The following is a 25,623-nucleotide window of genomic DNA, read 5'->3' on the forward strand; positions in this document are numbered from 1 at the left end:
GGCCCCGCTCCGTCTCCCGCCTCTCCCTGCCCCAGCGCTGCCTCCGGACGTGAGCGGCTCCTCGCACCGGACACGCTGTGTCCATGGGACCTGCTGGGCTGCCCAGGTTGTAACAGGGCGGCCGCTTGCCGAGCTGCAGCTCAGCCCCAGCGCGCTGCGGAGCGCTGACGGCGGCGTTAGGTGCTGGCTGGGTGAAATGGATGTTGCTGCAGCTCCGCCGGGAAGCTCGGAGCCCATCTGCAGACCAGGCTGTCCTGCCCCAGTGCTGCGGCTCGGGCTGCGTAACTGACCCCAGGATCACTCCTAAATCCAGGCACAGATACTGTAATGGTGTCCTGGGTACAGCGCGGCTGCAGCTTATCTCCATCAGCTGCTGTGACATGATCCAGAGTCGTGCTCTGAGGATCCAGGCCATCTTCTGTCCAGTTGCCTGATCTCTCAAGACCTCATTAAACTTCACAGCCTGGGGTAATTCTTCCTCTTCCCCTGTGTTTGTTGGGTTGGTTTCCCCCCTCTCGTCAAGCTGAGGGATTTAACCTGGAGGGGGTTTAACTTGCAGCGTCACAGGGAGTGACTCTAGACCGCAGCTCAGATACATCACCAAGTCCAGAGGGACTGAAGGTTCCCCCTGGTTTAACCCGGAGTGACTTGAGCTCAGCTCCTGCACCAACACAGCAGCCACTGAGCTGCTCCTGATCCCCTGCCCTGGCCGGGCATCCACTGCCCCCCCGGCGCTGGAGCCATTCCAGCTCCCACAGCATCTCTGGGGACCAACAGGAGAAGAGTCTGGGGAGAAAGGGCAGGAATTCAGGTTTCCAACCCTCTGTCCGACTGAATGTAAAAGCAGGCAAGTGGCTGTACCCTGGTGAAGTGGCAGAGGTCAGGAGCACAGTTATTTTTAGTAATAATTTTGGAATGGAAAATGTCTTTCAGCTTAATGAGCTTGTTTCTTATATCCTTTTAAAGCGCTGTCTTTAAACCAGCTGGTTAAACGATGCTGGGCTTGTTCTTTGTTTTTGAGGATACTGTTAGGTTGAGGGAAGGGCTTGGTTTGTGGTTTTCTCTTGTTGTTTTAGCAATGCTGCTGTTTGCTTCAGCTTCACAGGGTCTGGCTTGGAGAGTGAAGTGAGCGCGTGAGTTCTGCTGCTGTTTTCCAGAGCTGTTCCCCATGTGAACTCGCTGCATGCAAAGGTTTCGATCCACTTTTGAACACTCTGAAGTTGCATTGTTTTGCCTATCTTAAAAAAAATTGCAGCATTTAATTGAAAAATGTTGGAGAAAGCACCATTTATTTCTTGTCTCTCAGCTTTTGAGGTTGTTTGTAGTAGCAGAAAGCTGCATCTCTGAAAAACAAAAGGAGGCACAGTGAAATCAGAGCAGAGGAAACACTGGATTGGTTTCCTTAGCAGGGTGGCATTTTCGACATGAACAGGTACCTCGGGCGTAAGCACTTCAAGATGCTGGTGATGCCCAGCAAAGATGCAGCTTCATAAAAGGCAGCAGAGCTGAATAAATCCCCCAGTAGTGAAACAGAAATCCCCAAACCCCTCCAGCCAGCACCCGCCTGCAGGCTCAGAGAAGACTGAACAGTTTTGAGGCTTGGATGCCGCCAGAGCCTCTGGGTTCTCCAGGAGGAGGGTGATGAGCCCCAGTGATGTGGGGGCATGTTGGAGCGTGGAAAGCATCATCATTGCTGTTTGCTTTGGGGATTCTGCATCTGCTGGGGAAAGGCAAGGAGCAAAAGGGATGAAGGCGGGAGGGGATCAGAGTGTGCTAAGAAGAATGGGAGAGCCAAGGCAAAAAAGTGCATCTTCTGTTCATCCCCAAGGACCAGGCTGGGTGTCGGTGCTGGGCTCCCCGTGCCCAGAGGCTCCAGATGCTGGTCTGTCCCCCAGAGAAAACCCCATTCAGTCCATTTTTGGTGGGAGTGAATTATCCTTCCCCATGAAAAGAGCCAAACCCCAGCCAGTCATCACGCTATTGTTCCTGGATGGATGGATGGATGGATGGATGGATGGACGGACGGATTTTCATCTCAGAAACAAGCACATATCTGTATTAATAGTAAGTGATAATTAGGAGCCGTCGTTGCCTCCATGTCTCTCCCAGCAAACAAATGAGCCTGGGATGGTGCTACCCACGGGGGCTCTTGGTGGAAAATCCTGTCCCTTTGGGCCTCTTCCTCCCCTTGTTAACATTCCTCTGGCACAAAAGCCGGTGCTGAGCATGGCTGTGCAGTGGCGGGTGTGGGGGACCCGCTGCCAGCACTCGCGTGGCATCTGTGACCAGGCGTTAAAAACAGAGTGAGCACTTGACAGGGTTCTCCTTTTAACACCTGATTACTCTGCAGGTCACAGAATCGGCTTTCCCTGCAGGAGCCCAGGCTTAGGAAGGAAAGAACTTTTGCTGTAGGACTGGGATTCTGGGGGCTCGCAGCGCAGGGACAATGTTCAGCATGGGGCTTGTGATGAAGTGGCTGGAGTTGGGGATGCTGTGGTGGTTTCTCAGCATCTCCAAGCCCTGTCCAGAGCCTCAGGAGCAGCTTATTCTTCTCCAGCAGTTGGAACATTCGTCACCCAGCTGCACCACCGGCACTGCTTGGTTTGGTCAGCTTGTTTAGCCAGCAGATGCTGCACCAAGAGCAAAGGCAAGGAGTCCAGTGTTGATGCGCGCGCTGGCAGAGGATGGGTCTGGCATGTTTGCATATCAGCCCTTGGACCTGGGCAGCTGGGGCTCATCTGCAATCCATGGGACAAGATGATTTGGTTCTTAAAGAGAGAAGTGGTCTTGACACATGGGGCTTCGTCTCTTGCTGTGCCGTGGCCTGGGGAAGTGCAGATGGGCTGGAGAAGCTCGAGATGAAAAATGACAGCAACCAGCCTGAGGCAAGTACAGGCCAAATCAAGCAGAATAACACTCTTCATCAGGTGCCATGGAAAACAGGCTTCTGTCCTTGGCTCGGCTGAGGCATAGCTGGAGGAGGTGGGGCTGCCGCGCGCAGCTCTTGGACTACAACAGCTTTTTTTCTCCTCAAGTGGGTTGCAAGGTCTAAATGCTTCCCTTGCGTTAAGAAAATCAGACTAGAAACCCTCGCAACCACACGAGCCTCCTTGAACAAAATTAAAAGCATTGGCACAGCCATGAGCACAGGAGAGCATGGGGAAGCTCATCCCTGAAGGCACGGTGTGGGGATGGGGTACCAACAGCCTAGGATGGCTTTGCCTCTCAGCAGAGTGTTTTTGGGTTGCAGCAAGCAATAGGTCTGGCTCACCTCCTGCACTGAAGGTGAATAGATCCACAGTGTTGATCCAATGCTGTGCCACTCTCATGACCAGAAAAACCTTGGAACAGCATCGTCCTAAGAGTGAATCTCACCTAACTCCTGCAGCCTGAGCGGTGAGGTGGGAGGACAAGGACATGGGCTCCTCTCCATGGCTTCCTGCATCCAGCCCAGACAAGCCCCGTAGTTTGTCCATACGGACCCATCTGCTGAGGCAGTACTTGAGTGTGATGGGAGACAGGAGGGTCACACTGGCCTTGCAGGGCTCTTGCTAGCCCCTCCCTCCTGTTGTGTGGCACTGGGGATGTGTTCTCCAGCCCTTTACCCCGTTGTCACCATCCTACTGCAGTGAGAGCAGGAGAGCCAGATGAGGTTTGGAAAGGTCCTTGTAGGTCACGCTGTCAAGTGCCTTGTTATCACAGGCACTCTGCAGTTAATCCTCTTCCTGAGCTCCTCTTGAGCAGAAGCTGGATGTCTCCTTGCCCACCCAGCCAAGCAGAAGGGCTCAGTCCCAGCGGGATGTGGATGAGGAGCAAGAGATGGGAGCTGGCAGCAGAACCCGCTCCCTGCACTGCCACGCTGTGTCCTGTCCTTGCTAACCCTGCGAGGGATCCGTGTGAGACAGGAGGGAGAAGCACCTTGTATAATATACAGACAATGTATAGTGATTGTGCCACAAGGGAGAATTTGGGTTGGAAGAGCCAGTGGCAGAACCCCACTGGATTTTTCTCTTTAGCCTGTGAGTTTACAGCTTCCATGAATGGAAGAGAAAGATCCAGCAGAAGCAACAAGAACCAAGTGAGATAATGATTATTGTTTCTAAACTTTACTGTGTTACAGGGATGGAGCACCATCCATCCCGGCACACAGGACCTCTGAGAAGCCGAGAAGAACAAGGTATTCCCATTTCAATATTACCAGACAAGCTGCCGTGCAGCTGCCACATTTGTAGGTCTCTCTTTCAAAAGATATATAAAATAACTAAGACACAAAGAAAGCAGCTCCCAAACCAAATCCATGGGAAAAATGTATTTGTCGTCTCCACCGTGGGTTGGCTAATCCCCAGTGGGAGTGGGGAGCAGACTCCAGTGATATGGTTCGAAGTGTTTATGGTGAGGGGTCTCCTCACTACTGAAGATGTTCCTTCACACAAACATCCCATATTGCACGATTTAAACTAAAATAAAGCTGATTTGCTTTTGAATACTTGCTCCTTCTTTCCTTCCCCCTCCCCTCCTGCTATTTCTTCCTCCATCTCAAGAACCACAATCTCCATTCTCTTCTGAAATGGCGACGTGTCCCTCAGCATCTCCACTAAGGAGCACCAGCTCAGGGCGTGAGCAGGGAAACACTGATTGCAGTAAATTGCAGACATCTACCACTGGCTATGACTGCAAATCCCTGCGGCTTTCGGGATGTGCTGGGCTTTGCCACCCCAGGTCAATCTGAAACAAGAGAGTGGAGACATGAGATTTGAAATGAATTCAACCTCTGGATGCTGCAGAGGGTGCCACATCTGGATGAACAAGGTGGCAGGAAGGTGACCATTGGAGAGGAGTGCATGTGTGCACCGGTGACTGCACCCCAAGGCCAGGAACAGAGCTGCTGCAGGAGCGAACCTGTTGCTCACATGAAGAGTGAAGATGTTCCCTCTTCATTCCTTGAGCTTCCCAAAGGGAGAGAAAATCACATCTACAACTGGTTCAACATGTAGAGGAGCCGCTGCCTCGCAGGCATCCCTGAAAGCTCCATCCAGCCAGGGCTGGGCAGGTGTCCTGCATCGTATCCGCACATCCCAGTGTCCAGCTCACTCCCTGTCGGCTCAACATGAGGATATGTCTTTCGGACTAACACCCTTTCCCACTGGATTGGTCCCGGCGGTGGAGGAGGTTGATCTCACGTGCTGCACCTTTATCCTTGAGCCCCGCTGTGACTGTGATCAGGTCTTTGGCATTTAAGTCATTTTCTAAAAGCCCGTTTATTGAGGGTTTGCATTTCTCTCAGGCTTTTCTGTTATTTAGTAGGTGTTTTATCTCTCCTACGGTGCCCAGAGGAGCTTTGGTGCATCTGTGCTGTTGAAGAAGGGTTGGCATTAAGCAAGAATTTCTAGCCGTTTGATGACTGAGAAAGCAGGAGTAGAGGTAGGGGGAGAAATTTAAGCAGGATTTTATGTTGGCCTGAAACAGCAAAGAGCAGAATCCGTGCCAGATGAAGAAAAGCCACGACACAAACCCGAGCTCTGGACAGCAGCAGCTCACCTGCCTGGGGCAGAACAAGCAGGGATGTTCCATGGTCCCACTGATTCCCTAAAAAGCCTTTAGTGTTACAGACGGCTCTGATTTCCCTGGCACAATACCTGTGCCCTGCTGCTTTCTCTTAGCATCACATAACCAGCTTCAAACTCAGCAGAGAGGTGAAGGTGTTAGGATAATTGTCCATGGTAGCAGGCCCTTTACATTAAGGAATGCTTCATTCAGTCCTCAGTAGGGAGCTGGGCAGTTGTCTCTCATGACCAGGGATGGAAACTCCTGTTGCTTAGGCTGTTCGTAGCTAGAATGGGCTAAAATGTACTGTGGGAAACAGCAGTGCATGGAAGAGTGTGTGATTTGGATTATGGACATGATGATTGAGAAGGAGATAGTTACCCATGGAACTGTCTGCATAAAGCTACTTCCCAGGTTTAGGGAAGCGTGTGCTGGCTTCAAAGGGACACCATTAATGAGAATTTTATTAGCATCTAATAAGTGTTTTTCGTCTCTGCACTGCTCAGACATTTACTCACCACCATGTGACGTGCTCCTGGCTGGATTACTCCTACCACACAGGATTTGGGACAGGTCTCTCCTGTCTGGTTAGAGTTGCCCGGAGGCAGGATCGTGGTTTGCATGGAGCTCCTGCCGCAATCCCTGCTCCAGCTCCTGTCCCACGGTACCACCGTCCTGCTGGTGGCATCCCCACTATTAGCACCACTGCTGGACCAGGAAACTAGGTGCTCCATGGAAATTCAGCACTGACAAGCTCAGAAGATGGTTGAACTCTGGGCTTAGCTTTAAATTGACCCATTTCTCTTTTCTCTAGGATTCCCTTACGCTATCACCTCACCCATCCGTTTCCCTCTCCCGCGGTGACTTGCTTTGCTTTTCATCATTTGTCTTTAACCTTTTTGTTCCAGGACCGCTCTCTGTGCACAAAGGGGAGTTTCCAGGTCTGAGCAGCAGCCTCCCTCGCTATGTTCACACCCCTTTGGAGTATCCAGTCCCAAGACCCACTGACTACACTGGTGGGAAGGTCGGGTGGGTGTCTGTGTGATCCTGCAGGTCTGAGGATGCTTTAGGTTTCATGGTAAAGCAACGCCTGGAGCTCCCTGGAGCTCCGTGGCCCAGCTCAGCCGTGGCACCGTGGCCGTGAGCCCTGCACTGACCCTGTACCTTCTTTGTCCCCTTCCAGCCGTCCAAGAGGAGAGGCAGCGGGGCAAGGACCGCAACGAGAACGAGGTGGAGTCGACAAGCAGCGCCAACGAGGACATGCCCGTGGAGAAGATCTTGGAGGCTGAACTCGCGGTGGAGCCAAAGACAGAGACGTACATCGAAGCAAACATGGGCTTGACGCCGAGCTCGGTGAGGCACCGCTCCCCTTGGCCCCAGCCTGGGCACTCGGGAGGGAAGGGGTGGCTTGTGGGGCATCGGGATGACATGGCATGAGCACAGCAGCTTAGGTGATCACAAAACCCCTGCCCCTGCGCAAACCCCAGCACTGGAACTTTTCTTCTCAAGAGAAGATTCTGTTTTAGTCAACAGCCCCTGCTGCTATAGGGCAGGAAGACACTCGGTGCTCAGGGAGCTCAGAGTCCGGTCAAGCCAACAAACAGACCCGTGTGGCTGAAGTCCAGGGAGATAAGAGCTGTAAAATCCAGGTGTGGCTCTTCAGATGCAGAATTATAGAGCTGCTGGGCTCCAAGAAGGGAAAACCTGGAGAAGGTTGTTGAGAAATTTGCTTTCAAGTTCCTCTCCCCATTACAAGTTTGCATTATAACTGGGCCTGCTTGAAGTATCCGGGCTCTAACAGGACCTTGTGCACACAAGAGAGAAATGGAAGAAGAGTGAGTAGCTGTGATGAGGGAAACTGCCCTGGTCCCTTTCTTGTATCAGCAGGTTATAGTCGGGCTATGAAAAGCCTCCCTGCAAAGCAGCTGCCTCCGAATGTGAGAGCCAGTCTATCTGAAACCCTGTTTCTAGGATAAAGCCTATGCAAAGCCCTCATAAGGAGCCCTATTACAGAGAAAGTACTCGCTGCCCAGGCTAGTACAGCCCTTGGGGGGCACAGGTAGAGCTGGGCTCTGTGAGCTAACCCCGAGAGCAGGGTCACGTACTGAAATATCCGTCTGCAATTCCTACTGCGCTGTGCTTGGTGTCTCCGGGGTTGAGATGATGAAATGCAGCTATTTCCAGCAAGTCTAGCGAGGAGTCTGCAGTATTTATTTGCTGCTACAATAATACTTTATCTCTTTCTTTATACGAGGCTTGGAGGATTGAGCCAGGAATACCTTCTCTGGCAGGGCTTGACAGGAGATTGAGCGTCAGGCTGCTTGTGTAGGAGTCCAAGCCTTGACTGCCTCAATGGGATGCTCTTTTTGGCCTTTACTTACAAGGACACTGTGGCTGGCTTGCTGGGTGAGGGCTTTCAGTGCATAAGGCTTCCTGCTACGGATGAAGCTAATGCCTCAGGGAAGCTCTCCAGAAGCAGATCCAGGGCCGTGGTACTCACCTGCCTTTGGGAGTGATGCCCTGCAGCCGAGGGTCCCTTCACCATGGAGCTGCAAGGGGCTTTTTGGAGGGGGCAGCTCTGCAGTGGTTAGCGAGGGGCTCTGATGCCATCAGGATTGAAAAGACTCGAGGGGAGTTGCAGCCAGCGTTGTGCTGCCTTGAACACAAACCCCAGCGAGCGAGCTGAAATAAATGGCTTCATCTGGCACTGCGTCTCCTCAGCCTCTTGTAGCAAATTGAAAGCTGGTTCCTGCATAATTCAACACGCATTACTGTGAACAAGGATGTGTGCTGCATCTAAATAGAAGCGGGAGGCTCGCTGAAATGCCCTGTTATTGTCAGGCAGCTTCTGTCGATGAGGTGACATTTGTAGCAGGTTCAGCAGATGTATGAGATCAGCAGCTCGCAGTGACGAGGCCACCGGATGAGGTGAAGGAAGACGGAGGAGCTGCCTCCTCCCAGCCCTCCCCTGGGAGCCCCTGCAGGGGAAAGGCAGGCTGATAGACATGGGGTAAACCTCGAGCTGTTTCCTGTGAGCCTGGAATGTTGGGTCTTCTTATATGTGCCCCTGCACCTTGTCCATCTGCACTGAGCGCTGCCAGAGCTGGAGAGCTCCAGCGCTTGTGGGGACATTCCCAGCGGGCTGTGCCAGGCTGGGCAGGAGGTGGCACGTGCTGCAGGAGCTCACACCCTCCTCTCACAGATGCTCTTGTGTCACTTTGTCACCTCGTGGTGTCCTGGCTGCTCCGAGAGCAGAGATCCCAGCGCTGGGCCCTCTGCTTGGCCAGGCTGGTGCTGGCACCAGCTCCTTCCACCCCAGCGTGGGGCTTCAGCATAGTCCTCAGAGTTGGTGAGAGGGGAGGGCAGGGGGGCTGCGGCCCGTGAGCTGACCCAGCAGCCCAGGCATCTAAACACATTGCTGACGAAGCGTGCTGCTCTTGAGCACAGGATCAGGAAGGGGACCTCTATCCGGACACCTTGATTGACAGCTGAGGGGATGGCATATGTTCATGGCTTGAATAGATTGAGGTTTGGGAATGGGGAATATAGTGAGGTGTGATCTGAGTGGCACAGACAAGGCAGGACACTGAGCCAGCAGAGAGCAGCCAAGGCAGGGGGATCTGCCCCTGCAAACTGCTCTCCTCCTGCCTTGAGTGGTGGGAGGGTACCAGGACCCGGTGTTTTGATGACCATCAATCACTAAAACACTCATTTGAAGTAACTGCACCTGGGAGCCCCTGATAAAAGCTCTTCAGCTGCTGCAAAGAGCTGATGATGGTTGGGATGCTGACGCTAGCAAAGGGGTGGACCCTCAGGGAGGGTCCCATGACTGAGAACAAGCAGGGCAGCAGGATTCCTCCATGCTGTGTCCCAGGAAGTCCGCAGACCGTGTGTGATCCCTGTCCCTGGAGAGCTGGTGTCACCCTCAGCAGGTACCTGTCCTGGGCAGCACGGTGAGTGTGAGGATGGGGTTCCCTCTGTCCCAGCAGTTGCGGAGCCAGGCTCCTGCAGCCTTAAGCACCAGCTCGGATGGGCTCCTGGCCACCGAAAGGCAAAGCCTGTAACTGAGAGCTGCTACCCCCATTAGCTCTTAATTGGCCTTTGAACGTTTGGTTTCAAGTCACCCTTTTCTGGAAGTTGTCTCCAAGCTCCGGTTTTCCAGCAGGATCAGGTGCCCGCATGTCCTTTCATCCTGTCACACTCCGGCACCGTGCCCTTGCTATTTACTGCAGGAGGGTTTTGCTTACGGTGCACAGGGAGGGTTTCCAGCGCCGCGGTGCAGATCCCTCCTGGAGCCAGGCAGGGCCCTCTCAGCGATGACACTTTCAGCTGCCTCTCGGGCTGTGGTGATTAAGTTCTGCCAGGAAACACCGAGGTGGTTCCAGGAACTGCCATCCGAGGTGTAATTAAAGGCTGGGCCCCTCGCTAGGGCTTTGTACGGAGCACAGAGGCTGGGTACAGCGTGTGCTGCCCCCGGAGCAGCGGTGATCAACCCGCCTGCTGCATCAGGGCAAGTCCTAGAGACAGGGACAACCTGCCCAGGGGCAGCCCCTCATCAAAGCTTTGGCAAAAACATCCAACTTCCCTAAAATAACCCTTTCATGAGGTGTGCAGGCACTTGTGCTCCATGGGTCAGGTTCTGCTGGAGCATGGGGTCTCCCATAATTCATGTCTCCATCCCATGGGAGCCGGGACACTGGGTTCTCCACCTGGCTGCTGACTAAGCTTAGATGACTTGAGGTCGGTGATGTTCCTATAGCCTGGCCAGGGCCATCCCTTCCCTCACCCTTCCTGCAGATGCCTCTGAATGACGACATTCCCTGTGTTTCCAGTGAAACACTTAACCCTGCAAGGCTCTTACACCCAGTTTAGGGTTTTCCTGTTGTCCAGAGGAAATCCCATCTTATCTCCCTCTCCCATGAAAAACCCCAGTAGCTGCTCACATCCCCTTCTGTAGGGAAGACCCAGCTCTATTAGAGCGAGACCCCCCTGCCCTTGCACCCTCGGGGTGCTGCTGGAGCCGGGCAGCGCAGGAGGGATGATCCCAGTAGCAATGTTCCTGGGCTGTGCAGCTGAACCCGAGCCTATTCCCATCCATCTCTGCCCAGAACAGGTGAAAAGGCTCCGCAGGCGGGTGCCCCCCAGCGTGCCAGACCCTGGGTATTTTAAGCCTGGAGAATGGGAGACATTGGCCCAGATTTTGTGTTTGCTGCCAGGGGACAGCGGAGGGGCTGGAAGGGGAGTGAGCAGCGTGGTCTGCCCAGCCTGGGGGAGCGTTCCCAGAGCACAGCCAGCTCCGGATGAGGAGCAGCCTTGTCCCAATGGAACCACGGCTCACAGGAGCGAGAGGTTACACTGGTGTTTGTGTCTGCTCTGCCTCCAAATTCACACTCTTCCCCCTGCGATCCAGGGGTGAAGTAAACACTCCTCCTCTGGTTGGGAAACTGCTCTTTTAAGGACATGGAAGAAAAATACTTGTGGAATCAAAGCTGCTAGGTATCAGCAGGGATTACAGCGGGATGTGTGGAGGGGCTCATGCATCCCTGTCCGGAGAGGTAAACCCTATATACACACTTGTACTAGCAAGGTCTGTCTTGGCCAGGCTTAGACAGGCTCTTCCAGTTCCTAATCACGAGCCCACTTGAGCTGTTAGCAGTTCCTTTAAACAGGGATTTGGTGTGTTTAGGCTGACTGTCCTCCTTGAGAGCAGATGGTTTTTGTTACAGGATAATATTTCAAAGGAAAGGGGTTTTCTCTGGTTTTCTGCAATGCCCCCCCTGGTGCTGGTTTATGGAGCAGGAGATGCTGGGGAGCCTGCCCTTCCCTGGGCTGGAGCTTGCTCAGTCCATCAGTCAGTGTGATGGATGTTGGGTGTCTGCACTCCTGGTTCTGGTGGAGAAGCCAAGTCACATCCTTTCCCTGTGACTGATACTTCTGGGTGCTCCTGACCTCAGGGTCCTTCCCTGCAGCAGGGAGGCAGCAAACCCCTTCAGCTGCTCCTCCAGCTTCTCCTCTCCTCCTTGCTCTGCCTTCCCCCAACTTTTCCATCTCCTTTTCTTGGCAGCCCAATGACCCGGTGACAAACATATGCCAGGCAGCAGACAAACAGCTCTTCACCCTGGTGGAGTGGGCCAAGAGGATCCCCCACTTCTCGGAGCTGCCCCTGGACGACCAGGTCATCTTGCTTAGAGCAGGTGAGTGGGAAGTGTCCCTGCGCGGCTCTGGGATGTAGAAATGCCGCATCTCACCAGTGATGGGATCATACTTAGATTTAGGTCCCGGCCACTTGAAAGCCATTAATGGTTGTGAGTAATAGGCTCTGATAATTCTGTTGCTAAATAGGATTTAAAAAGCCCCAAGGGATGTGTTGCTGAATGTGATCCAGAATGTTGCACCAGCTGCCAATCAGCTGAAGAATGGCCTGGCTTCATCTCAGATGGGTGAGGAGCTTGGGATGTGCACAGGGTGGTTAAACCAGGGCAGCCACACGCTGCCTTCCTCCCAAGCTGAGGCTTGAAAGACCAAGGGGCTCGGGGTCTCCATGAGATTCCATCAGACCAAAATGCTTGATCATAATTAAAACCAGAAACGGGAGAGAGACATCGCCTGCCTCTCCCACCCACCACGATGCAAATGGAGTTCTCTGGGTTTGTTTTGAATTCCCCTGTGCTGCAGGGGTTCTGCAGGAGCGGGGGCTTTGGGAGGTGAAGAGCAGTTCGCTGCCAAAAGGTTCTTCTCCCATCGAGTAAATTCAGGGTCCTTCTGCTGGCAGGTTGTACACACAGAGCAGGGAGGGCAAGAAATCAAAAGCAGAGTTATGAGGGTGTGTTTTAGTCATGAAGCTCTTTGCAAAGCTCCAATCAGCAGATAAGTGATTAAAAAGGCTTTGGCTTAATGCTTCCTTAAAGAGGAAGAAAAGTCGTCAGTGAGACAGATGAAGCTGCTGCTGTGGGGCAGGAGGAGAGGAGGCTGCAGACCCCATCCCAGGTTTCGTGGTGGCTCTGACCCCGCGGCCATGAGGTGCTGAGCTGGAGTGGCTCCAATGGGCTCCCTGCTCCAGGCATTGCTGCCGGGGCCTCAGATGACCCCCCCAGGTAACCAGGGGCTCCATCTATTTTTGAGTGGGGCGAGTGGCCTGCGGAGAGCAGCTGCCCATGAAATATTGAAGTATTAAATCTAGCTGAGAGCATCAGTGTGGCTCAGCTGTGCGTCCCTGGAGGTGGAGCTGAGCAGAGCACGCATCTCTGCGTGGGCCAGCAGCAGCTTTCCTCTCATCCTGAATCATTTAAAAACCTTCCCTCTTCCAGCTTTTTGGAGGAGAAGGGAACCCAGCTTCCGAAGCCTGTTTTCCCTGGGTTTTCTTGTTTCCAAGCGTGCTGTGGCTGAGACAGGAATAACCTGATGTTTTCTCTGCATTGAGGCCAGCCTGGCAAAGGATGCTGAGCACCACATCTGCAGCTGCAGTTCATTTAGTAGGGCTGGTGGGGAAACCTGGGAGTAGGATGGATTAACACAATGGTCACCGTGCTGCCAGGTGCCTTCCCCAGCCCAGAGGAGCCAAAGCATCCCTGGAGGCTGCAGCCACCTTGTTTGAGAGTCAAAGGAGTCTGCTCTGCTTCTCCAGAGCTTGGCCTGAAATGCAAGACCCTTTGAGCAGACTTGTTTGATTCCTAACTTAGATTTGCTGCCTGTGGTTATCCCTAATTTTTCCTGCTTGCTTCTATCTTGTCAGCTCTTTGAGGATGCTCTGGTGAAAGCACTGGGCAGAAATAGGTTCCCTGTTTCAGCTGAAATGTCCCAGCTCTAAATGAGAATAATTCAGCTGAAGGATGCTGATTAATCTAGTGCTCTGTAGCTGGAATAAGCCCAGCACAGATGCTGGCAGCTCCCTGCAGCCTCGCCGCTTCCATGTATCCTTGGCAAGCAGGAGGCTGGATTCGGCTCCACTGGGGCTGTGCGGAGCTGCGGCAGGAGGGTGATGGGTGATGGCTGAGCGTCAGGGCAGAGCTGAGAGCTGGTGCCACAGAGGGACGCTGTGATCCAGGGATGTTATGACCCAGGGACACGAACCAGCCCTGGTTCCTGTTGCTTGGAGTTGATGTGGGTCTGGTGGGAGGCACCTACGGCCCTTTTCTGTGGGTCTGGCTCTGGGAGGTGCTCTTCAACCGCAGCGCTCTGCAGTCCCGGTGCAGCCCCACGTCCTCTCCTCTGTCCCATTGGGTTCCACAGTGTTGCAATCCCCCTGCGGGTGCCAGGCCTCGCCCAGCGAATCGCCAAATAAACGTTCCCGTGACTGGGGTGGAAACATCCTGTGGCCACTTAAGAAAGAGTGAACTTTATTCCTTGTCAACATTCCTCATGGCACAGCCCATCTCTGCGGCAGTGGGTAAATACAGCACGTGGGGACCTTGTGTTTATTCCAGTCAGTGAGAAAAGACGTTGCTGTGGCAGGAGAGGAGGAGAAGGATGTTGTTGTATTGCTTCTCCAACATGGGAAAGAAAATACAATCAAATGTCCTGATGTTTCTGGACCCAGAACATCTTCAGGCCAGGTAAACCAGCCACGTGATGAGTATTGCAGAAGGCCCGTCTTGTCCCACTGTAGATGCTTCTCCTGGCTGAAAGTCACCCAAATTTCCAGCCTTCAAACTTTGCAGCATTTCTTGTATTATGCGTTTGTTTCAGGCATTCTTGAACTTGGCTGGGAATGAAGAAGTGTTGAATTAGGAAGGGAGCTGGCTGGTGCGGAGGGAGCTCGAACTGCTCGGAGGAACGCAGGGCTCACAGTGAGAGGAGCAGGGCAGAGCTGTTTGCTCTGGTGCCTGCAAGGTTTATAGAGGAAGCTGCTTCCCTTATTAGCCATGTATTTTTAGTGCATTTGTTCCTTAATGGTTTTTTCCTTCCCTGACATCCAAGAAAGGGGTGGCTCCCCGCTCCCTTCCTATATCCATCCAGCAAAGGCAGTTCGTGAGCAGTTTCCTCCTCTCCTTTTAGCCCCAGGGAGGTGACACTGCTGATTCCCGATCCCACTGGGCACCCCATGGCTCTAACCCACGGCCTTGGTTGTTTTCTCCTCCCCAGGGTGGAACGAGCTCCTAATCGCCTCCTTCTCCCACCGCTCCATAGCCGTGAAAGACGGGATCCTGCTTGCCACCGGGCTGCACGTGCACCGGAACAGCGCGCACAGCGCCGGCGTCGGGGCCATCTTCGATAGGTGGGCAGAGGGACGGGTGCTGGGCGCGCACCTTCCCAGACATTCCCATCCCTACACCAGGCTGCTCCGTTCCCTGCGTTGCAGCCTGCATGAGGGGTTGGATGAGGATGTGCTTGGCACATGGGATCATGGCTGGAGGAGCCTGGGCTGAGCCGTGTCCATCCCATGGTGTGTATGGGCACATCATGTCGTGGTCCTTGCTGCAGGCAACATTAAACCCCTCCTCTTAAACCTGCAGAATTCAGCAGCCCAAAATAGGCAGGGAGAAGGCTGCCCAGGGCAAATCAAAGCCCCTTTCATGGGGTCCAGATGCCTTCTACTGTTACGAGGAAGCCACTCCTTTAGTTCTTTTCATCTTTAATTGGACCAAGACGTGACTTTATTTTCACAATGAAAAAGCACCAAAAGTACCTGCAGCTTCCACATGCGTATCTTGAGGGCTCTTTAATCTTGTGCTGTGGGAAAAGGGCTCTAAAGCCAGACTGCCACAGAGTTTGACCCACAGCATGGCTCCATACGCTGTTTAAATAGTGGCTCATTCCTCTGCCCAAGACTTGACTCAGTTGAAACAGAATCACCTTCGTGCCTTTGCTTTGCGAGGAAATTGTTCTTCAGAGCTGGTGACATCACTTGTTTCCTGTGAGGTCACAAGTGCAGGACCGTGACTTCACTGCAGGATCCAACAGGAAAATCAATGGAAAAGATTTCATGACCAGCACCTGCAGCAAGAGCAAAGGGAGCAATAAAAATTCCTGCAGAGGAAATTGCTTTGAGATACCTGTTGGGGCTTTTATTAGTATTTCTTATTTTTAGGCAGCTCTCAGGTGCCAGAGCCTCTGGGTGAATGTTGAAGCTGGTTTTATGGTCCCTGAGGTATCTCCCAGGAACTATTGATGTCCCTAATGAGCTGGTTTTGATCCAGGAGGACAGTGAGGGCATATCCTGGGCTGGTCTAAGCGAGCGCTGTCTCCTGCCCCAGAGGCACGCTGGCTCTTACCTGGGTGTCTCCATTCCGTTCCAGCGCTGACGCCTGTGGTTTCTGTGTCCTTTGCAGAGTACTGACAGAACTCGTGTCAAAAATGCGAGACATGCAGATGGACAAGACAGAGCTAGGCTGCCTGCGAGCCATTGTCCTCTTCAACCCCGGTACATGTGCTACCTTCTCTCCTCTCCTGGCTGATGCTGCATCCTTTTGGCTCCCTTTCTTACCTATAAAGCTCCATTGCAAATAACTGGGGGCACCCAACTTCCAAGGTCAGGGCAAGAAGGATGGAAGTCAAATGAAGAGCTGCATGTGCATCTGCCACCTTACAAGCACATCCTTTGGAGGCCAGGAATGGGTCCATGCCTGTGTTGCTCTCCAGGCCTCCCTTCCCAAGGGGTGTTTTCTCCTTTGCAGAGGACAGCATAGTTTTATGGTCCAGAATATTCCCTGTGCAGGGCTCAGCCTTGGCCAGGACCCAGCTGTGATCATCCAAGGAGACGGTGAATACTGCTGTTGGAGCCGAGCTCTCTGCTGAGCTTGAGGGGCTTTGGCTTGACCCACATCACACACACTGCCCATTTTCAGTTTTACAGCAACTCTGTAAAGACAAAGTTCTGGTGCTTCAGGGAATTGTTCCTGAATAGGAGCAAAAATGAATTTAGATATCCTTTAGGAGAAAAGTGTGGATTAGAGCGAAGTTAGAGCATGAACATTATTGTCCTGTTCCCCAACATCAGCATCCAAGGGCTTTTATTAACTGTGTTTCTGGAAAAGCCCTCTGAAGACCTGGAGAGGGTGAAAGGCATGAAATGTGCTCATAAAACACACGAGAACTCGAGTTTCTGTCTGCAGTTTGCTTAGTTTTACAGACTCCAGGAGCCACCACGCTGATGCTCTCTTTTCTCCCCCTTGGCAAGGAGAAGGTTCGGTGCCAGGGCTTGTCCCCGGTGTTTTGGGGAGCAAAGGTGTCAGCCCACAGATGCCTGTGCAGCTCTCCTGGGGGGCTCTGTGCTTTAGAGAGGGTCAGTCCAGAGCAAAAGCAGACAGCAGCCGAGGACAGACCTCCACATGCAGCCACCCCTTCCCTGCCCTTGCAGGAGCACGGTCTGTGCCCCAGCGCGGCTCCTGCTCTGTCCTTTCCCACCGGCCCTGGGCCAGGCACTGCCCCAGGTTTAGTGCTGATGCTGGGTTTGGTTTTCTGCTTGGCTTTTTTTTTTATCATCCTTCCTCCCTGTAATCACCAGTAATTTATTGTCTGTAATTTGGGATTAGCCGTATATGGTAAAAGAAGGGGAATCTGGAGAGGTTCCCATGGCGTGTGTGCTCGAGGATATCAATGGCTCGATTGTCCCTTTCACCCTACTAAAACCAGCTCCTGGGGGATCTGCTGAGCAGCAGCTCTTCGTTCAGCCGTGCCACAGTGCTTCGGAGGGAGATATCCCATAAAGACAGAGCTTAATCCCTTCAAATGAGGGCCTGTGACCACTGGAATGAGCCAGAATGGTTGGGGTCAGGGTATGAGGTGGGGTAAAACAGAGCTGTAGTCAGAGGGCAAACCTGTCAGGGCTTGAATGCTCCTGGGGAGGTGTTAGGTAAAGCCACAAATACCTGGAGTTGGGACCCCGCATCCACACCGTGCCGGGGTCTGCCTGGTAGGGATGGAGGGAGCACAGGGGGGTCCCTGCCTGCCTGGAAAGCTGAAGGGTTTTGGCTGATGGTCCTTCCTTTGCCTTTCAGACTCAAAAGGTCTCTCCAACCCAGCTGAGGTGGAGGCGTTGCGGGAGAAGGTGTACGCGTCGCTGGAGGCTTACTGCAAACACAAGTACCCCGACCAGCCCGGGAGGTGAGTTACTGGTGGTGCAAAGGGTGCTGCAGCCCAGGCAGGGTCCAAGTGCCGTCCTCGGGCTCACTGCACCTCTGTGTGGATGCTGGGTCCCTTCCATTCAGGGCTCTCTGTTTCCATGTCTCCTGGGAGTAAGCAGTTCTCTGCAGGAAAAACCACTCGTTTCTACCTGCTTCAGCTGTGCAGGTCCTTGGACAATCCCCTGTGAGTGCAGAGAGGTCTCTGTTCCAGCACATGCAGCCGGAACGGGGTGGGTGCTGAGCCCTGGGAGCCCCTCCTGCGGGGGGAAGGGGCATCATTTCCCTTTTGGCAACCCCGGAGCACAAACCACAATGAAAATCAGACGCACATGGAGTTAATTTTCGGTGGCAGATGAGCATCATTGCTGGGAAGTGAAAGCCTCAATTGATGCTCTTTTCTCCCCTCCCCGCCTCCCTCAATCCAGCTGGGAATGGGAGGGGGAATTAGGAATGCTTTCCTGGACCGCTCCGGAGCTGAGTGGGCGCATTTTCCCAGTTACAGCCTGAAGCTGGCAACTGCCAGTTAAGTTACTGACAGTCACTTGAGAACCCAAGTGGAGCGCTGGAAACTGCTGCTTGTGCGTGTCGCTGCTGAGGTGGGAATACCGGGAAAAACAACACCCGCAGCTGGGATTCGCATCTCACCTGCAGTCCCTGTCTGGGTGGTTCAATGGAGGAAAGGATGCTTTTATAGCAGTGAATGCGATGGGCACATCACGCCATCAGAAGTAATATTCGACTTATTTTCTCCACCTTTTGGGTACCACTGTGCTGGCAGATGAAATAAGAAGGCTGTTAAGGGACTTTTTGGATGTTTATGGCTGGCTTGTGGCATGGATTTGGGATGTATTTGACGTGGTGAGGAGGGGAGGTGAGGAATGAGCACAGAGCAGGGGCCGTTACCTCTCCTCTCCAAGGTTTGTGTGCACCTCAGGCCAACTCTCAAGCTGACTTCTCTTCCAAGAGCATTATTAAATTGCAGTTCCTAAGCAAATCCAGACCCTGGACTTTGGCTGTTGTGGTGGTTCAGAGGAGCTCTGCTCCCCGTGGGGCTCACAGCGAGCAGCCAGCCCTACCTGGCACAGGGAGCGCTGCCTGGGGAATCGCGGCCAGCAGCTCCCCTGGGTTATTTCCCTGTTGGGATGAGCTCTGGCGCTGCTGAGCCGTGCTGCCCTCGCACGCTGCGGCTCGGTGCTGCAGGCTGGGAGGGGGCTGGCACAGGGGCAGCCCTGGTCCTCATCCACCAAACCACGAAGCCTCTGTGCGTGACAGCAGAGTTGCTGAGCCACCAGTCAACTCGGGCCCCCAGGGCTCTGCCTCAATGGTCAGTGATGTGTAAGGCAGTGTTTCAGGTCTGGTACCTGCACCAGAGGCTCTGGAGTTTGATCTCTCACTGGCTTTGAATGACCTTCGTCCTGGGACTTCCGTGTGTGATCCTTACACCCTTCTTTGGTGCCCTTAAAGGTTTTTGCATGCTTAGGGCTGTCCTGAAAGCCATGTCTGGGCATTGCTGACCTTAACTCCATCTATTCTGCGCTGCAGGACAATGGTGCAATGAGCCCAGGTGCCTCGGGAGGGTTAACTCGTGGGCTGGGAGGCCAGGGTTGCACAAGAGCTGAAGGAAGCTCTCGGGAGCAGTCTCCATCCTCCTGGTCTCATGGCACAATGTGATCCCCATCTGGGGCTGGAAACAAGTTCTTCCTGTGGTTGAGCAAAGGCCTGGTGGGGCGGGTTTGGGCGCCCTGCTCCTCGCTGCGGCCAGTGCTTGGCTCCCAGTGCTTCAGGTGGCCTTTGGTTGTGACTATAGCCTGGTCCTGGCCATGGAGAGCTGGTGAGCACGGTGTAACCACCATAAAAGGAACCTCTCTGCAGCAGGGAGATGGAGGGAGGCATTCCTAGGAGCAACCCAGCCGTGCTCCCCCCGCACCATGGGGTGATGCCCAGCAGCCACAGGGAATGCAGTTATTCCCTCCCCTCGGGGCTGCAGCCCTGTGCTGCGGGGCCGGTTATCTCACAGTTAACTGTGTCCCAGGGCTGGAGCCATCATCTGGTTTGGTTTAAAGCGAAACTTCCTGAATGGGATGGTAGGGCTGAGCTGTTTTTCCTGGCTCCGCTCCCACCGTTCTCGCCAGCTCAGCAAAAAAAAATGGGGAAAGAGAAGCGTGCACGCATGTGGAATAACTCTGTGTGTGTGTGTGCTGGAGAGCCCCTTCTCCCTGCGCTGCTTCAGCCTTTGCTGATGTTCAAGCCCTGGTTGTGCAGCACTAAAAACAAATAAGCGCTCCTGGCCATTAAAGAGCCTTTTCCCATGTTGAGAGCGCTCACACGAGGGCTGCGTGCAGGCAGGGTGCAGGCAGGTGGTGTCCCACAGAGCCTGGGGTGCTGCCGGCATGCCGGGGGTACCCCGGGTGCCCAGAGCATCCTGCAGGAGCTGGTGACTTTATTCTGGCTCTGCAGCCTCCTCCCTCCTGCGCTGGGCAGGGAAAAGGAAGCACCCTGTGTCCCCCCTGATTTGCAGTGCTCCTTCCAGCTTTTGCATCAAACCCCTTGTCTCCTTGCAATGGCTTCACCCCCAAGGTGCCTCTAGCCTGGCTGTCAGTGGGGTTTCAGCCCATACGATGACTGGAGGTGCCCAGTGCCTGCAGGAAAAGGGCATCACAGAGCCACATGCCACCTAACCCCACTCAGCATCTCCTCCATCGCTTCTCCTGGACCAGTGATGGAGCTGCTGGAGCTGATTGCGTCGCTGGCCTGTGAGAGCTGTCCCCATGGTGCCTCCTCCCCATGGCTGCAGTGTAGGGACCCCATGAGCATCTCGGGGTGCTCGCTGAGCGGTCATGCCTGTGCTGAAGGTGCATGAAGCCAGCGGTGCTCTCCAGCCCAGGGATGGCTTCTCATTTCTTACTGGACTGTTCCAGCTCAGCTCTCAGCGCACTGTGAATAGCCACCGTGGTGACCTGCTCTTCAAGGCTGGGGACATAACTCATGATTCCTCTGCACAGAGGCTGTATCTGACTCCCAGCCCTGCTGAGCAGGAGCAGCCAGGGAAGCTTTGGGGGTCAGGGCAGGAGCAGGGGTGTGGATGGGATGTGTGACCATATCATTTCTCCGGCCCCCAGGTTCGCCAAGCTCCTGCTGCGTCTCCCAGCCCTCCGGTCCATCGGCCTCAAATGCCTGGAGCACCTCTTCTTCTTCAAGCTAATAGGCGACACGCCGATCGACACCTTCTTGATGGAAATGCTGGAAGCACCTCACCAAATGACTTAGAGAACTGCTGCCGGGTCAGTCCCTTGCCCGGCCGGGGTCCTGCGGGGCCCCTTCCTCTGCTCCCCTTGCCCAGCCCGTCCCTGCCTCCTCTCCCCGGCGCTGGAGGCACCGTCTGAGCCGGGGACCCCCCCGCCGCCGTCCTCGCCTCCTCGTCGCCTTCACCCTGCTCCATTTGCTGTCACTGCTGCATCTCCAGACCTGCTCGCTGGTTCCCTGCGCTACATGTAGACAAGTGGGAGCGGACAGAGCTTGTCACCCACCGCCCTGGCTCGCACCCTGCCCCGGCAGCTCCGGATCGGGGTGAGCATCGGGATGGGGACATGGGGACACCCAGCCCTGGGCAGCGAGGGGAGCGGTTGGACTCGCCGGTTGATGCTGGCTCTATTCAGAGGATGGAGCTTTTGACAAAGAGAAGAAAAAAAAGAGAAAAAAACAAAACAGAATTCTATTTTTGGTCTGTAACTGTTGGTAGCAGCGTCAGTGGTTCCATCACAGGGCAGAGCCAGCCCGGCCCCTGCCCCATGTGAGTCACCCGGGGCTGCACAGAGCCTTCTCCTTCCAGGTCAGAGCAGAGGATTTGGGATTGAGCTGGACCCCCCGTCAGTAACACGGTGACACCCTCTCACCTGCCCGCAGAGGGTCCCATGGGCGCCAGCACCTGAAAAACCCCTTTTTGCCATCCCCAGGGCAGCCGGGCATTGCTGCCCTTCCCAAAGATGCCTCTGCGCTGCTGTGGAGCTGCCCACATGGACATGAGCTGGCTGCAGCACTTGCTTTAAGGCTGCCAGGGACTCAGCATCGCCATTCCCCAGCTCACAGGGTCTTGCTGGACCCCAGCCCTCAGCACCACATCCAGCATCCCAGCACAGCCCCGCTCCCAAGGCTGGGTCCAGCCTGTCCTGCCAGAACCATGCTTGATTTCATGGGCTGTTGCATTGGAGCAGCAGGAGCTGATGTGTCAGCAACGGCTCCTCCTTGGGCTTTGGGTCCTGACCTGGTTTTGTGAGGTTTGAGGGGCATTTCCAGCTGATGGGCTGGGCTCAGTGAAACACCCTGAGCCCTGGCCTCGCGCAAGCCCTCCCCTCGCACGGAGGTTCCAGCTTACCCAGGAACCTGCTCCTGTTCATTCAGCAGCACCCTGCAAAACACTGCAGGGCATCGATTAGTGGGAGTGCTGGTAATTGTGGCTGTTTATTAGTGGTGAACCAAGAACTGGGCTCCCTCTGCCCTGATTCTCCCCCTGTGTGTGGAGCCGAGAGGTCCTGGATGGATGGGGGATGCAGGAGCAGCCCCGGCCCATCTGGGATGCTGAAAGCACCAACAGCACCTTGGCTTCTGCATGGTCCTTCCCTTGGGTCTTGGTGTGGCAGCAGGGAGATGGAAATTAGGGACATGATCCCAGGAATGTTCCCACACCCCATGGGACGGGATTCTCTGGGGAGAGGTCAGCCAGGGAGCATTTCCCCTTCACTTCCTTGGGTGTCTCACTGCAAAGATGAGTTTAAGAGCAAAACCCAGCAGAGCAAGTGGTGAGAGATGTTGAGGTTTTCCCCCTTTGGCAGGATGGGCTGTCCCAGCACAGCAAGGGGTGCTCGGAGCCAAGAACGAGGTGCCTGTGGTTGGCCAAGGGCTTTTCCTCACTCTCATATCTTCTGAACTTTACAACAGCAGTGTTAGTTCCCAAAGCTATTTCTCTTGCTCCCTGTGGGTTGTAGCTGGCTCTTCAAACATCTTTTCTCTGGATGGAGCAGCGCCCACCTCTGGTTCTGAGGGGACATGGTTGTCACCCACCCCTTGTCACCCCCCTGGCAGCTCCATCCCTGCAGCTGGCCAGGGCATCTCATTGCTAAAGAAACTCAGGATTTCGGGTCATCGCCTCCCCTCGGGCTGGTCCAAAGCAGCGACCCCAGCGCAGCAGGTTCGTGCTCGGCTGGGTTCGTGCTTGGCCAGGTTAGTGCTTGGCCGGGCTCCTCCAGCAGCCTGCACGCTGCTGAAAATATTATTAAACAGCTTCACCCTGCAGGGATTTGCCAAGAAAACCAAGCGAGAGACAGGAACACGCGGCGGGTGCCAGTGAACACGAGCAGGCGGCTCCGTGCCAGCCTCAGGCTGGCACAGCCACGGGGAGGTGGGAGCCTGGAGCCAGGCCCCCCGTCACCAGGCACTGCAGCCCTCAGCAGTGGGAAGGAGCCTGGAGCTCGCTGGCCGCGAAGGATGAGGGTGGGTTGTGGAAGGGTCGGTGGTCACTGTGCTGGAACCAACCCACTGTTTTCTGTTGGGTGGAACCGCTGCTTTCCTCATGGATGGCTTGGAAGGGGCTGGTTGGTGCTGAGCTCTGGTGGCTTTGCAAGGCTGAGGTCTGGATGGCTGCAGCCCTGGGCACTGCCAGGCTGCAGAGTGGGAGCTCCCATCCCATCCCATCTCATTTCATGCCATGCCATCCTGTCCCATCCCATGCCATTCATGTCACCCTATCCCATTTAGCATTTTGATCTGATAAAATGCCACAAGCCAGGGTGTCGTCAGCCAGTACCGTGGTGTAAAGGGGAGGCTGTGTGGGCTGGGGGGATGTCCCCCATGCCTCAGTTTCCCACTGGAGCAGAGCACAACCTCCAGGTCCTGCCCTTGGGGAAAGGCTGAGCATTGTCCTGGGCCGAGGAGCCCCCCACGTTGCTGTAGCTCAGCGTGACCCTGTTGCTTTCATAAAGCCCATCTGGTGTCCCCAGCAGCCACAAGGGGTGTTTCAGGTTGTCAGAGGGTCCTGGATGCTTGTGACCAGCTCCCAGAGCCCAGAACCCCCCAACACCACCAGCCCTGGCATCAGGAAAAGCTTTTGTGCATCCATCCGGCCACATCTGCCACAGCAGCCTTAAAGCAATGTGCTTGTGCATGAGTTTGAGTCTTTCATTATGTATTCTCTTTCACTTTGGGCTTTTTTGTTTGTCCTCATCTTATTAATGATCGATATTCTCCAGGCTTGCTTGAGGAGGTGATATGTGGTTAAAAGAGGCACATTATTCACTAGGGAGGTAGGACTGTGATTTAACCAGATCTCCTGCAAAAATCTGGTTTGATTGGGGTGATCTATTGCTGAATTATTATTTTTGTAATTCCTTCTCGTTGGTGGGACAATCTTTAATTTTCTAAAAGATAGCTCAAAGACCAGCCCCGCAGCCACCGCCTGGCACCCTGGATGCTCCTCGCTGCCTTCTTGTGTGTGTGCACGGTCTCAGCCGAGCCCGAACCCCAAACCAGCGAGTCCCGGGGCCACCCCCTGCGGGTGCTGAGGCCTCCTGAGCATCCCCCCAGCACCCGTGGGTGCAGGGAGCCCCAGCCCGCACAGCACCCACGCTGGGCCCGAGACACGGGACCGCGGCTCAGGAGCTGGTGCTGGCCCCATCAGTGCTGGGCGAGCATGGGCTGGCTTCAGCTGACACGTATGTGCGTGTGTATACATGTATGTACTGTAGATATATACACTGTATAAATAGCCTCACTCACATATACATATATTATAACTGTAGCAATTACAGACTTCTCGTGGTTTCTTGTTTTAAGTCCATTTTCCTGTTTTTTTTTTCCTTGCTTTTTTGTTTGTTTGGGGGTTTTTTTGCTTCATGTAAGTGAGAGTACATCGTATCCGCAGCCCTCTCCGAATTGGCTGATGCCAATCTGGATCTTTATTCCTCGTGGCAAAGGAACTGCATCTATTTTAAGATGCCTTTTTGTTTTGTTTCCTTGTTTGTGTTTGTGTTTTGAGCAGCAGGTGGGTTTAAGACTGGCTTTAGCGATTCCCAGTACTTAGCGACGGATGCCTTGGCTATGGGATGCATAGATAACAAATAAAATACATGAACATTTAGAATGAAAGAAAGAAAAGATAAGGAAAAATATCTAAAGCATCAATAAAGTTAAAATCTATTTTTGTACAAATGTAATTTTATCCCTTCCATATTCTTGGCTATTTTCTTTCTGGATGGTTTTGTTTCTCCTACAGAGATTGTTATAAACTCTCCATTCTCTCTCTTTCTCTCACGTGTGCAGCCCCAGGGACAGGGATCTGGAGAGGAGGGAGGAATTCTGACGCGTTTTAAAGGCTTTATATGAAATCTCTTTCGAAATAATTTTTTGGAATGAACTTTTTATTTTCCCCTCCCCACTTCCAAGGTCTCCTTTCAGGGGGTGGGGGGGGAAGGGGCTGGTCTGGGGGTGTCTTTTGTCACGTATATCCGGCGTTCCCGCAGGTCTGTTTTACTGTGAAATCACTACCGTGTATTATTATTCACTTTAAAAAAGGAAAAAAAAAACAAAAAAAAAGGAAAAAAACCCCAAGAATTGCTGCTGGAAACGCCAGTGTTTGATGAACAATTGTATCAGAATTGTGGGAAAAGAGAAAAAAAAGAGAAAAAGAAAAAGGAGAAAAAAAAAGAGAAAATATTATGAGCATTTTAAAATATAACCCGGTCCAAGTCCTCTTTTGTTTCTTCACCGGTGTGTCTGCAGTGATTCCTTCAAGTCTTCCCACTGGGATCCCCGTCACCCCATTCCCAGGGGACCATCCCTGCAAGGCCGAGGCCCGATAACCACAGCCTGGCTGCGAGGGGCAATAGCCAGACCAGCGTGTATTGACCAGCTCCAGGGGATGCTGTTGTCCAGTCCCATCCCTCCGGAGGCCACATCCGTGCCTGCGGAGCAGCAATGCTGCTGCCAGGAGGTGCTGGGGGCCCCAGAGCAGCGGGGTGGTGTGAAC

General features: G+C 53.9%; 1 protein-coding gene across 1 annotated transcript in view; it reads left to right on the top strand.

Moving 5' to 3' along the window:
* Positions 1-24,811, top strand: part of RXRA (retinoid X receptor alpha) — a 93,784-nt gene extending 68,973 nt beyond the window's left edge. Inside the window, exons 5-10 of the mRNA XM_030507202.1 lie at positions 6,728-6,897; positions 11,609-11,738; positions 14,626-14,758; positions 15,813-15,904; positions 17,481-17,586; positions 20,726-24,811. Coding sequence (XP_030363062.1) covers positions 6,728-6,897; positions 11,609-11,738; positions 14,626-14,758; positions 15,813-15,904; positions 17,481-17,586; positions 20,726-20,873 — 779 coding nt within the window. The 3' untranslated portion in view covers positions 20,874-24,811. The remainder of the gene's footprint in view (positions 1-6,727; positions 6,898-11,608; positions 11,739-14,625; positions 14,759-15,812; positions 15,905-17,480; positions 17,587-20,725) is intronic.
* The last annotated feature ends 812 nt before the right edge of the window (positions 24,812-25,623 follow it).

The sequence above is a fragment of the Strigops habroptila genome, chromosome 15, assembly GCF_004027225.2.
Source record: "Strigops habroptila isolate Jane chromosome 15, bStrHab1.2.pri, whole genome shotgun sequence".
In the NCBI taxonomy this organism is placed as follows: domain Eukaryota; kingdom Metazoa; phylum Chordata; class Aves; order Psittaciformes; family Psittacidae; genus Strigops; species Strigops habroptila.